This window comes from Rhinoraja longicauda, chromosome 9 (genome assembly GCF_053455715.1).
Source record: "Rhinoraja longicauda isolate Sanriku21f chromosome 9, sRhiLon1.1, whole genome shotgun sequence".
Taxonomy (NCBI): Eukaryota; Metazoa; Chordata; class Chondrichthyes; order Rajiformes; family Arhynchobatidae; genus Rhinoraja; species Rhinoraja longicauda.
Window position 1 is genome coordinate 48,191,778 of NC_135961.1, and position 12,823 is coordinate 48,204,600.

Sequence of the window (12,823 nt, forward strand, 5' to 3'; positions counted from 1 at the left end):
GCAAAGCAACATTAATGCAAATTGATGTTGGTTGAGAAAGATGTTCTTCTACTAAAGAAGGTGAGGTCAAGAAATGGAAGGCAAAGGTGTGGACAATAATTTGGGATGTGTCGTACCATTGAAGTCTCACATATAACATTGCTCTTTGAAGACATAGATGAAAATCTTACCACAGGGGCTGAAAGAGTGCATGTCTTCAATTGTTAATAGTTACCTGTGGATGGGTAGTGAGTAGCGATGATCCCGAGACATAGGCCACTTTCTCATAGTGCGACTGGATGATCCAATTAGAGCTTCCTAGACAGTAACCCGAGCTGAGTGGAGTGATCTGTACTGCACCAAACAGTTCCTGATAGTTCACAATAAAAAAAGCAGAATAAAGACCAAAGTCTCTTTCACAGCCCCCTGCTACCACAGTAACCACCTTAACCCACTGCTCCACACATACAAGACTTTATCTGAAAACCATGGTTGACCACTCTAAGGCAGGATAGTAACCACTGGCAAGCTATTCTACCACCATACTTCCACAGATGTCCTCATTTCAAATCCACATGTATACATGTTCCAGTGGATATCATTGGATAGTAATCAGGAAATCAGTTAATTTTGTTATCCCCTGCACAATAATCCAGGTCAAAATTCATTTCATCTGCTGCAGAAATAAACCTGATGTCAAATAAGTAGCCATTTTATATTTTAATTAATTATAGTCCATAATTCATATTACAAATTTCTTTATCCACCTTTTTGCTAGAAGCAGTACACTGTGGTTGGCTTGATTGTCATCATGTATAGTCTTTTCTCTGACTGGATAGCACGCAACTAAAAGCATTTCCCTGTACCTCGGCACATGTGACAATAAACTAACCGAAACAAAAACCTTGAATGATATAAATGCAGACTGACAGTTTGCATTTTATAGGTTATCAGAATTTATAATTCAAATAATTAAAGTTAAGGACAGAATGCCTTTAAAACAATGATTGAATTAAAATTCCCGTTCCAACCAGTTTCAGCTGCTTCATCAATGACTTTCCTTCACGTTCAGAAGCAGAGAAGTTCACACTGAACTCAAGTATAATATGTATAAGAAAATAACTGCAGATGCTGGTACAAATCGATTTATTCACAAAATGCTGGAGTAACTCAGCAGGTCAGGCAGCATCTTGGGAGAGAAGGAATGGGTGACGTTTCGGGTCGAGACCCTTCTTCAGACCGAAGGGTCTCGACCCGAAACGTCACCCATTCCTTCTCTCCCGAGATGCTGCCTGACCTGCTGAGTTACTCCAGTATTTTGTGAATAAATCAAGTATAATATGATTTGATTGGATGGTATACAAACAAAGTTTTTCACTACATCTCAATACACATGACAATAATAAGCTAATACCAAAAAGCAAGGCATTTGAGTAAAGTTGAAGGGTTTCACCCAGTGCTAATTCAACCACTTTTTTTTAATTGCTAACAACTTTATGAAACATTTTTTTGTCATTTTAGTTCCCTCTTCCAAAAGGTTAATTTAAATGATAAACAGGTACTTACTATTTTCTGAGAATACCCTACAAGCTGAACTTTACTTAGGGCCAAGTTAACTTCTGACATTGTATAGCAACGTTTCCAAGTCAAAACCTCCACAGCATCTTTTAGAGGAGCAGGTAAGTGCCTAGAAAGAAGAACAGCATAGCCCATTGAGGAATAACAAAAGGGAGTTCAGGAGCAGCTCCTTTACCCAGAGAGCGGTGAGAATGTGGAGCTTACCAAAATAAACAGTTGTGATTTATTGCATTGATGGATTGAAAAAGAATCTAAATATACACATGAAAATGATAGGAATGGAGGGATGCGTTGATGTGGGTCAAATGGAAACAATCTGTTAAGGCCAAATACTCAACAGGTTTTTAGGTGCACATGGAATCCTCACTACAGAGGAGGCCATTCAGCTCAATGAATTTGCACTAGCTCTGCGAGTGTGCACTGAAGCACTTCTTCCCAGATGGCTAATGGGAAATCCAGAAACAGCAATCCTCAGAAAGCCTCTGATTTGGGATTTGACTGTTTCAGGTTAGGAAAAAAAATGTAATGCTAATGGTTTTTGAATGCTTTTTATAATAGTAACATTTCACATTGAAATGTATTTTGTATGCACACCATGTGGATACTTAAGAATCAAATCCAAGTTGTAGAAAGCCAGATAAAAGGAAATTATTTTTTACATTGTAAAGTTCAGAATGAAACGAATAGATTAAATGTGTAGGAAGAAACTGCCGATGCTGGTTTACACCAAAGACAGACACACAATTCTGGAGTAACTTAGCGGGACAGGCGGCATCTCTGCAGAGAATGGGTGACGTTTTGGGTCGATCTTGACCCAAAACATCACCCACATATAAATGAAATATCCAATGAAATGCGATGTGGTCTTGGTATAGAGATTGGTCCTCCCACAATGGAATTGGTAACTGGAGAATTCCCTTTCTCCCCTGACCCCTAGCAAAGTGTAATCTGTTGAACTTTGTTTCTCTAATTGTAATATGGGCAGTTTCTCTATCACATCAAATCAGCCCCCCTATAAAGCAAAAGAACACAGTGCACAGAATAAAGAATAGGAATTAAGAACAACTGTAAATGTGTTAAAATTATTGGATTGATCCATGAAACGCCACAGAAGTGAAAATAACAAATTTTATGTAGTTTTAACTAGAAAATATTCTACTCACTGCACCTGAACATTTCCTGGTTCTTCCAGAGGGTGGCAGACTGTGGCTTTGGTACACGCTCCATAAAGCTTACGAGCTCTTCCATGAGTAACCTACGGTGTAGAACATACCAGAAACTTCAATAAAATGTAATGATTATAAACTGCATTCCCAGATGTTGGTATGAACATTTACATAGCTGTCACCTTTGGATTTCGCAGGATTTTTCACAGCATAGGTTATTTTGGGACAGCCCCTTTGAGAAAGTTCATGTAAAAGGCAAAGCACTTCATTAGATCCAAGGAAAGGTCTTCAGTCAGAAATGTTAACTCTGATTTTCTATTTCTGCTTCCAGATGCTGTCACGTCTGTTGAGTACTTCCTTTGTTTTCTTATTTTATTTCAAATATCCAGCATTTTTAACTTTTTTTGATTTTCCACATGGGAAAATAATGCTTGTGGAGTAAAACGCCAGATCCGAAGTGGCCGCTGGAATCCCTGCAATAGCTTGCGGCTCGACTGGTCCAGGTGCTGCTCTAAGCATGTGGACCGGACGCGGCCTACAGTGGTGGAGGACACCAACGGACACGCTTGGCCAGGCTGACCCTGCAGCACTGCTACAGACCTCCCAACATTTGATTTTACAAATTCATAATTTTGATGTCCAAAATTCAGAATTTTACATCAAAATTCATAATATAGCGCATAAGGCAACTTTTCAGCAAAAAAAAACATGCACACCAAATGCAACATACCCGTTGCGTTACATTCATGTGTGGAAAAACAACTTTTATTTCTAACAGTCTGTAGTTCTTGGACTATATGTACAATATCAGGCCTATCATGAGTATGTTCTGCTATTTTTCTGAAAGGTTATTGAACAGAGATACTTTTTGCAAAACAAAGAAAAAATTGTTTTGTTTTGTTTTTTCTATTTTGCTTTTTCCTTACACATTCCAAATTCTCTTGGTATTGAATAAAAGAACAATGATCATAAAATGTATGACTAAGTTATGAAGAAAGAGTTGATATAGGTGACTCGACTAAGCATATGGAAGTACTCGTTGAAGTAAATTCGCACATTGACAATCAGCCCAAAAAGGTTGTAATTGGCTTTTCTGCTGTGTTTTATATTTTAACCCCGTCTTAATTAATGAATATAGTTATATAATCTTGCATTTAAATTTAATATTTACTCATTACAGTTCCACCACTGATTTTCTGGCACTCTTGGTTCCAGAGCTTTGCTGGTTTATCCAGCTGGCCAAGGAAGTCGGCTATGGGGATAGATGTGCTGGCTCCAGCTGGGCTGAAGTTTCAGAGCCCCGGCCACAGGTTGCAAATTCAACCCGCCGATCGGCCATGGAAGTCCTGATGAGGTAGAGATTGGCTGCCTTGCCCAGCCTAGGTGCCTCATTTTCAGGGAGACTTCCAGGGTGGGGGGATTTCTCGCGAAACCCCTAGCGACCTCTAGCGGCCGAATTGACAAATTGCAATTACCGACTGTTTTGTGGAAAAATGTGAGGCACAATCGGAATGGCGGAAATGAAATAAGAAAGCGGAAACTTTCCGCCAAATTCGGAAGGGTTGGGAGGGGTGCTGCTAGGACAATGGGCCTTCATGGTCTGGTCAAGCATCCCGCACTTACAACAACCGGGACTTGTAAATGGTAGCAATGACTGGCGACTCTGTATATTGATTCAGTTTACTACTGCTATACACTTGTACTGTATCTGAGATGCTCATCTAAGATACATCTAAGTGCACATGAATAGTGATATTTGTACTGAACTGTATACAAAAACGAATATCACTGGACCTCAGTACATGTGACAAATAAAGTTCCATTGAACCATTGATCCCTAGGAGAGGCGAGTGGGGAGAGTGGACAGGCTCTGGCAAAGAAAAACAGTTTTCTTTAGAGAGTTGAAGCACCTACCTTCCAATCTGCATTGTGGGTTCAGTAGCATATACTGTCCCAGAGAAGCCAGTGTGTTCTGTGATGTAGGGCAAAGCCATCATGCAGTGATAATTTGATATCAGGATCACATCTACAGTGGACAGATCCAATAACTCCGTCTGCAATAGAGGTTGTGAAGTATTACACAGGACTGTAGCTACTAAGCAAAATGAACTCTACTGCCAAGTACTGTTTGCATTTACCCTTAAAAGAGAAGGCATATTCAAGTGAATATTATCCATATCTCAATAGATAAAAATACTGGTTTGTCCTTAAAATATATACACCAATAGGGCCTGGCTACAGGTTTGTTTGGACATGATGAGCAGGAAAGATGAGACCTGTGCTTTTCAATGCAACTTCAGTAATTTTCACCAGACTCAATGCCAGACAAGCTGAACATCACAATGCAGCTGCTTCATGTAATGGAACTATGTTAGGCAAACAATTCCTGAACACCGAAATTGTTACTGGTGGCTAATAGGTTTCAATGCAATTCCACAACTTTACTGCTGGATGCGCTACTATGAATTAACTCCACCGTTTTCTACTGGAGCTACCAGTATGAATAAAAATGTAACGCTTTACAACTGAGCACTTTGGTCAACGTGGGTTGTTTTTAAATGTGCTATACAAATAAAATTGACTTGACTTGACTTGACTTGATATCAGTTGCAATGTCCGCTCTTGTGTAAAGTTACCAATCAGTCATTCCTTTACCTCAGGGAGACAGAATTCTGGTACTGAGTCAACAAACACCCGCCCAGCACAATCTTTCAGCTCCTGTAAAAGAAAGTGTAGTTTAGTGGGAATTACATTTATATGCATGATATTACAAGTCAATGTCTAAATGTTTCTGAATAACAAGATAAAACGTGCGACTGGCATATTTACTCAGAAACTTCAATACATAAAGAGGCCAGTTTAGTGTACCTCCACTTGCTGTATGCAAGAGCCAACAAATGTCAAAATAATTAATGAAACATTCATTGCTTACTAATATCCCATTGCCACCTCATATGGTTATCTTAAAGTGGCATCTGTGATTTCTTCCTTTGCTTTGTCAACATGTCAAAATGCAATGACACCACAGGATAAATTCACCCCCAATATGTTTGCTGCCAATGTGTCACAACACTTTACTGTCTCTAAGAAGTCCTCTTAAAAAGCCATTTATTTCATGATAATCATAGTGTAGTAACTTAGAAATGTCTTTGAGTCATCAACAGTCTCGGCAACAGTCTGTCTGTCCTTTCTTCTTTTTTTGTTATTTTTAGTATGTGTTAAAAGTATGTTTGAGTGTTCCTTGGTTTGTTTTATGTGGAGGATATGGGATTGGGAGAAACGTTTTTCAATCCCTTAACTCGACGGAGATGCGATTTTTTTCCATATCATACCTCTGTCCCCATTGCGGCCTAACATCGTGGAGTTGGCGGCCTTTCCTGGAGACCGACCCGGTACTTCAAGCCGTGGGAGTCTGCGGGACTTTAACATCGTGGAGCTTGCGATCCCTTTGCTGGGGATCAAAGCTTCAACCGCGGAGCCTGTGGACTTTAACATCGTGAAACCCGCGGTCTCTGGTAAGAAGAGGCCAATTCGGGAGCTCCATGCCGCAGGGAGTGTTTCAACTGCCCCGACGCAGGAGCTTCGATTGTCGACTGCCGGGGTTTTGATCGTCCACATAAAACAAACCAAGGAACACTCAAACATACTTTTAACACGTACTAAAAATAACAAAAAAAGAAGAAAGGACAGACAGACTGTTGCCGAGACTGTTGATGACTCAAATATATTTCTAAGTTACTACTCTATGATTATCATGAAATAAATGGCTTTTTAAGAGGACTTCTTAGAGGCAGTAAAGTGTTGTGACACATTGGCAACAAACATATTGGGGGTGAATTTATCCTGTGGTGTCATTGCATTTTGACATGTTGACAAAGCAAAGGAAGAAATCACAGATGCCACTTTAAGATAACCATACGAGGTGGCAATGGGATATTAGTAAGCAATGAATGTTTCATTAATTATTTTGACATTTGTTGGCTCCTGCATACAGCAAGTGGAGGTACACTAAACTGGCCTCTTTATGTATTGAAGTTTCTGAGTAAATATGCCAGTCGCACATTTTATCTTGTTATTCGTGGATGGTTTGACTGCCCCGACCGTGGGAGAACAAAGAGGAAGATTGAACTTTATTGCCTTCCATCACAGTGAGGAATGTGGAATCCACTGTGGTGGATGTTTATGTTAACTTTTATGCGGCTGTGTGTCTTGCTGCTTTTTACTTAGTAAAGCTGTATGGTAACTCAAATTTCACTGTACCTTAACTGGTACATGTGACAATAAACTGACCTTGAAACCTTGAACTGGAACAGCTGATTTTGAACTGAATGTTATCAGATCATGAGAAAGGATTAGATCTTTAATTCCTCTAGTCTGCTCTACTATTTAATGCATTCAAGACCATTTGCCCCGCAAAGCTTCATATCTCTTTGTACACATATACCAAAAGAAAATCTATTCATTAAGTGAATTCAATTATTAATTAAGCCAAAACCTGGTGCTTTGTTGATGACTGTTTCACCTCCCCTTTCTACCAACTTTAATGTGAAGTTTTTCTCAAGAACAGGAAAGAGTATTACCTGAATGGTGACCGATTGGGAGAAGGGGAGATGCAACGTGACCTGGGTGTCATGATGCACCAGTCATTGAAAGCAAGCATGCAGGTGCAGCAGGCAGTGAAGAAAGCGAATAGTATTGTTGGCATTCATAGCAAGAGGATTTGAGTTTAGGAGCAGGGAGGTTCTGCTGCAGTTGTACAGGGCCTTGGTGAGACCGCACCTGGAGTATTGTGTGCAGTTTTGGTCTCCTAACCTGAGGAAAGACGTTCTTGCCTTAGAGGGAGTACAGAGAAAGTTCACCAGATTGATCCCTGGGATGGCGGGACTTTCATATGAGGAAAGACTGGATAGACTGGGCTTGTACTCGCTGGAATTTAGAAGACTGAGGGGGGATCTTATAGAAACATATAAAATTCTTAAGGGGTTGGAGAGGCTAGATGCGGGAAGATTGTTCCCGATGTTGGGGGAGTCCAGAACCAGGGGTCACAGCTTAAGGATAAGGGGGAAGTCTTTTAGGACCGAGATGAGAAAACATTTCTTCACACAGAGAGTGGTGAGTCTGTGGAATTCTCTGCCACAGAAGGTAGTTGAGGCCAGTTCATTGGCTATATTTAAGAGGGAGTTAGATGTGGCCCTTTTTGCTAAAGGGATCAGGGGGTATGAGAGAAGGCGGGTACAGGCTACTGAGCTGGATGATCAGCCATGATCATATTGAATGGCGGTGCAGGCTCGAAGGGCCGAATGGCCTACTCCTGCACCTATTTTCTATGTTTCTATGTCTATGTTTCTATCAACTTAATGTTTGATTTTAACTTTAAGGTTATACTAGACCAAGTGGACCCATTGGGCCCAAACCTCTCCTGCATTGGTGCAGCACCCTCCCCCCCCCCCCTCCTCCCTCCCTCCACCTCCCCCCTTCCCCCCCCACTCCATCCCCCTCAACCCCCCTTATCCTCCTTCCTCCACCCATCCCTCCCTAGGAGATAGATTTAAACTTTAAAATGTAAATCACTTAAAAAATATAACACCGCTTTGAATGAAACTTCTTCCATTAGCACCAAAGGGACGACGGTGAGTAAGGTGGGCCTAAAATTGTTGTGCTATCGTGTACCGCTTTGGCTGTCGTACAGCAACAAACAAACAAACAAACGAGGGTTTTAGTATATAGAAATCACCAGCTGAAAAATTCCTTCCATTCATCTTATCAATTTCTTTCAAAATCCTAAAAATCCAAATAAAATAAATTCTCACCTTTCTACATTCCAGAAATTCTATTAACCTGTTTCTGCATCTGAACAACACACCTTCCATGACAAAGGCATGCTTTTTACGTCCAGAACTAAATATCGTATGTCAAATGTGTTCAAAATCAAAGGTTTTGCACAGCGAATGTAAAACATTTCTGAAATGTACAATTCTAATTTTTATATGTGGCTCTCAGGGTGGTTTTCCAAGTATATCACACGATGAGAAAAAAAAGTCACTATCTTTTATCGAGAACACAGAACGAGAACTCATTACGTGTTGCAGCGGTTAATTATTTGTTTGAGGTGTGCGATGAGTGAAGAAAAGTTTCAAGGCCTTCGCTCTAGGTGACAACACATACATTTCAGCACTCAGTTTTTATTCATATCTGGGATGCAGGGTTCACTGGCAATGTCATCCTTTATTGCCAGTGTTTAACTGCATTTGACAAGGTGCTGCTTAGCAACTAAATGGAAGGTGGCAGAAAGAATAAGAAGGTGGTTTTTATTTTGATGTGATATATGTTCTACTGTCCCTATATCAAGATGGTACTTCTCCGTGGATTGTCACCTTGTTGTGGTGGAGAAGATTGTTGTGGTCCTGAGATCATGACAGCAATGCCATCTGGAGCTATGCTGCTGGTAGGGTCACCCATGGCGGTAAGGTCGAGGGGGAGGTTCCTGACAAAGAGCAATCCAACCAAGACCTCAAAGTTGGAACAGGCGGAGGATGATGGCTGACTTTAGTAGAGTGTTACAATGGCTGGGAAGGCGGATGAAGGCTGCAGCAGAAAAGGGTCTCCGGTTATCTTGGATTCCATGCCACTGGATCTTGACTCAGATCTGTCAAGGTGGCTGTCTGTGCACCAGTCTCCCCACGTTAAACAAAGTCACACACAGGCGTCCTTACATGAGGTCAGTCATACTCGCTTCGAGTGACTGCTGATGATGACAAGACGGTATGATGTACATTTTCAGCACAATGGAAGTGAAACACATCATTGGAGACACGAGAGATTAAAAATGTTAGAAATATATCAAAAGTTGCTTATCCTTCTTAAGAAAGAATAATGTTTAGTAATCACCAAAAGCAGTGGCTTAGTTAGTTGCCTATATGCCTGGTCAAACTGTTATAGGTTTCAGTGTGATTCCTGACAAGTCTGGCACTTGTAGTGTAGTACTGAGGGAGAGCTGTACTTTCAGAGGTGGTGCCTTTCTGAAAAAAAATTAAACCTAGATCCTGTTTGACTTCTTGGCTGGGCATAAAGGATCCAATGGCACTGGGGGGACAGGGCTTTCTCCATCGCTGCTCCCACCCTATGGAACTCACTACCCCAAACCGTTAGAGACTCTCCCACACTCACCACATTCAAAACATCGCTGAAGTCTCACCTGTTCAGTACTGCCTTCAACCACTGAAGGTCACCTCACCTTCTGTCTCCTTTCTCTGTTCATTTATTTATTTACTTATTTATCTATTTATTCATTTCCCCTATGTTCTCAAAATCTCTGTAAAGCGTCTTTGAGTATATGAAAAGCGCTATATAAATAAAATGTATTATTATTATTATTATTTCAAAGAAAACAATCTCTTTTTAAAAACTTTCAGAGATTATCTGCACATGATTACACCAACTAGACTTCAGATGTGGTACTGTGTTTTGGGATGTCAAGAGGTTATAAAACACATTATAGAAGTACAAGGCTTTAATTAAAACAGATTTCTGTGAATAATAATTCACGTTGTTCAGAAATATTTTTTTTTACTGTACCTTTTCTAACATAGTGTTTCCATCTTTTGAAATCCAGCCTGGTAGTTTAGAAAGCCTTGGGCTGAAGAAGAAAAACAAATATTGTTTGTAAATTTAAAAAAACACAGGTGCTGGAAATTTCAAATAAAAAGAGTAAATACTGGAAACACTCAGCAGGTCAGGCAGCATCTGTGGATAGAGGAAAGTTGATGACTTTCTGAGTATTTCTTATGTGTCTTATCTTAGTCAAAGCATTTTAGTTATGTTGTTTTTTTCTCTGAGGCATCCCCTCAGGGTCAAGGATGACTTGTTTATTCTTATGGGTCAGAGCTGTTGGCCACCGACGTCAATTGTTCATCCTCAGAGTTATCACAGTTTAATTAAAGCAATCCATCTGGAGCTAGGCATTTAATCCAACATTCTTAATCTGGACATTGCAATTTTACATCAGGGAGCTCTTGATTTGACAGTTCGAGTGTCACCCTATAATGATAGGAAACCCAGTTAAACAAGCTCCATGAACAAACATACCTGTGGACAAGTGGCAAAGGGAGGAAGTGGAGGGCCGACGTCATGTCCAACCCACAGTCCAGCATGATGGTGGTGGACTTGTACTTCAGGATATTGCATGGCAAAGTTGGATGACCAGATAAGCAGTACTGATGGAGGAAGCAAAAGAGCATTAATTCCTCAAAAAACACAAATAGACATACACTCATAAATACAGAAAATATATTACTAAGAAAGTAAGTAATAATAGATGCAGAATCATTCTTGCGCAGATGCCAATTAAATTTATGTAGCAGGAAAATAATTGTTTGCAATGGAATGAATACACATGATTTTGTACTGGAAAGGCATAATTTTCCTATTTTTCCACAGAAGATTCCCAGCAAGGATTGTTCTTTCATCGATAAACACATGAATTGTTCAATCATAAACATGCACATATCCACCCAAGTCCAACGACTAAGTGCTACAATCCTGACATCATTTTAACTTCCGCTTTAAAATATATATAATCTCCATTAGAGCCAGGGATTTCATTAATCAAATATTCCACTGGAAAGTAAAACCAGCAAGCTCTCAAGAGCCGAGTTGCAATAGAAGAGTACTACGAATCACAACTAATCGAACTAGCTGAAACATCAATATTGTGTCATAATGACCTAAGACACATATTTCATTTTGAGTTCATATTAGATTTCTTGGTATTGGTGTGATATTAATATAGAAGATAGACACAAAAAGCTGGAGTAACTCAGCAGGACAGGCAGCATCGCTGGAGAGAAGGAATGGGTGACGTTTTGGGTCGAGACCCTTCTAAAATAGTTGTGGAGAATGGAGAACCAGGAAGTCAAGGTGTCTCCCTCCAATTGTTCAGGTGCCTAAATATCGTTTCAGGGTGCCTAAAATTCATAATTTTAAATTTTTTATCTGCACGCCATCCCCATGCTACATTATTTACTTATTTAATCATTTATTTTTGCTAGGATATAGGTTTTGCTGGCAAGGCCAGCATTTATGGCCCATTCCCAATTGAATCAAGCCACTGGTTAAGCCATTTCAGAGGGCGCTGAAGTGGAAATGATTGAGAGCTTCAAGTTCCTTGGCATCAATATTACCAACTATCTGCCTTGGAACAACCACATTGATGTGACACAAAAATGCCTTGACATCCTTTGGGGACTGAGATATTTTGGCACGTCCCCAATGATTCTTACAAACTTCTACAGATGCACCACAGAAAGCATTCTGTTGGGTTGCATCATAGCTTCGCTTGGGAACAGCTCTACCCGAGGCAGCAAGACATTGCAGAGAGCGGTAGATGCAACCCAGTCCAAGATACACACCAGACTCCCCACCGTTGACTCTATCTACATTTTATGCTGCCACGGAAAAGCAGCCAATATAATTAAAGATTAGTCCCACCCCAGTCATTCCTTCTTCTTTCTACTCCCGACCGGACTCGTCTATGGAACTGATGCGCTATAATGCTGAGAACGATATTCTGCACTCTGTTATCTTGCACTTTGCTCTATCTATTGTACTTGAGTTTGACTTGATTGCATTTATGTATATTATTATCTGATTGGATAGCATGCAAAAGAAGGGTCTTCATTGCACCTCGGTACAAGTGACAATAATAAGCCTAAACTTAACATGTCAATCACATCGATGGCTCAAAACAGACTGGGAAAGCACATCAGAATCCTCACCCCACCCTTCCCCCAATGGGATTAGCTTTTTATGACAATACAATTGTTTTGTGTTCATTGCGATTATCTAGATTATTAGCTGAACTGAAAGTGCACAGCTGCCAAAGCAAGATCAATCTCTGGAGTATTTGGTCCAGAGGTCAAGATCAGTAGTGTTGTCTAACAGTGCTGCCTTTGGTCATTACCATAATCATCTGGTCAAATGCAACTTTGCTTTGCCATCATCACCCTGATTTCCACAACTGTTACTTTACTCCCCAATAACAGCAAAAGAGTTTGCCGCATTCAAATCAAAATCATCCCATTTAGCTCCATCTGGTGGCTTCA

At 40.3% G+C, this 12,823-nt stretch overlaps 1 protein-coding gene across 1 annotated transcript in view; it reads right to left on the bottom strand.

The window, feature by feature from the left end:
• The window catches only part of ints9 (integrator complex subunit 9), a 39,418-nt gene that overhangs the window by 21,643 nt on the left and 4,952 nt on the right, over positions 1-12,823 (bottom strand). The window contains exons 2-8 of the mRNA XM_078405891.1: positions 10,809-10,936; positions 10,299-10,359; positions 5,379-5,441; positions 4,638-4,777; positions 2,726-2,812; positions 1,546-1,666; positions 215-349 (exon numbers count right to left, since the gene is read on the bottom strand). Coding sequence (XP_078262017.1) covers positions 215-349; positions 1,546-1,666; positions 2,726-2,812; positions 4,638-4,777; positions 5,379-5,441; positions 10,299-10,359; positions 10,809-10,936 — 735 coding nt within the window. The remainder of the gene's footprint in view (positions 1-214; positions 350-1,545; positions 1,667-2,725; positions 2,813-4,637; positions 4,778-5,378; positions 5,442-10,298; positions 10,360-10,808; positions 10,937-12,823) is intronic.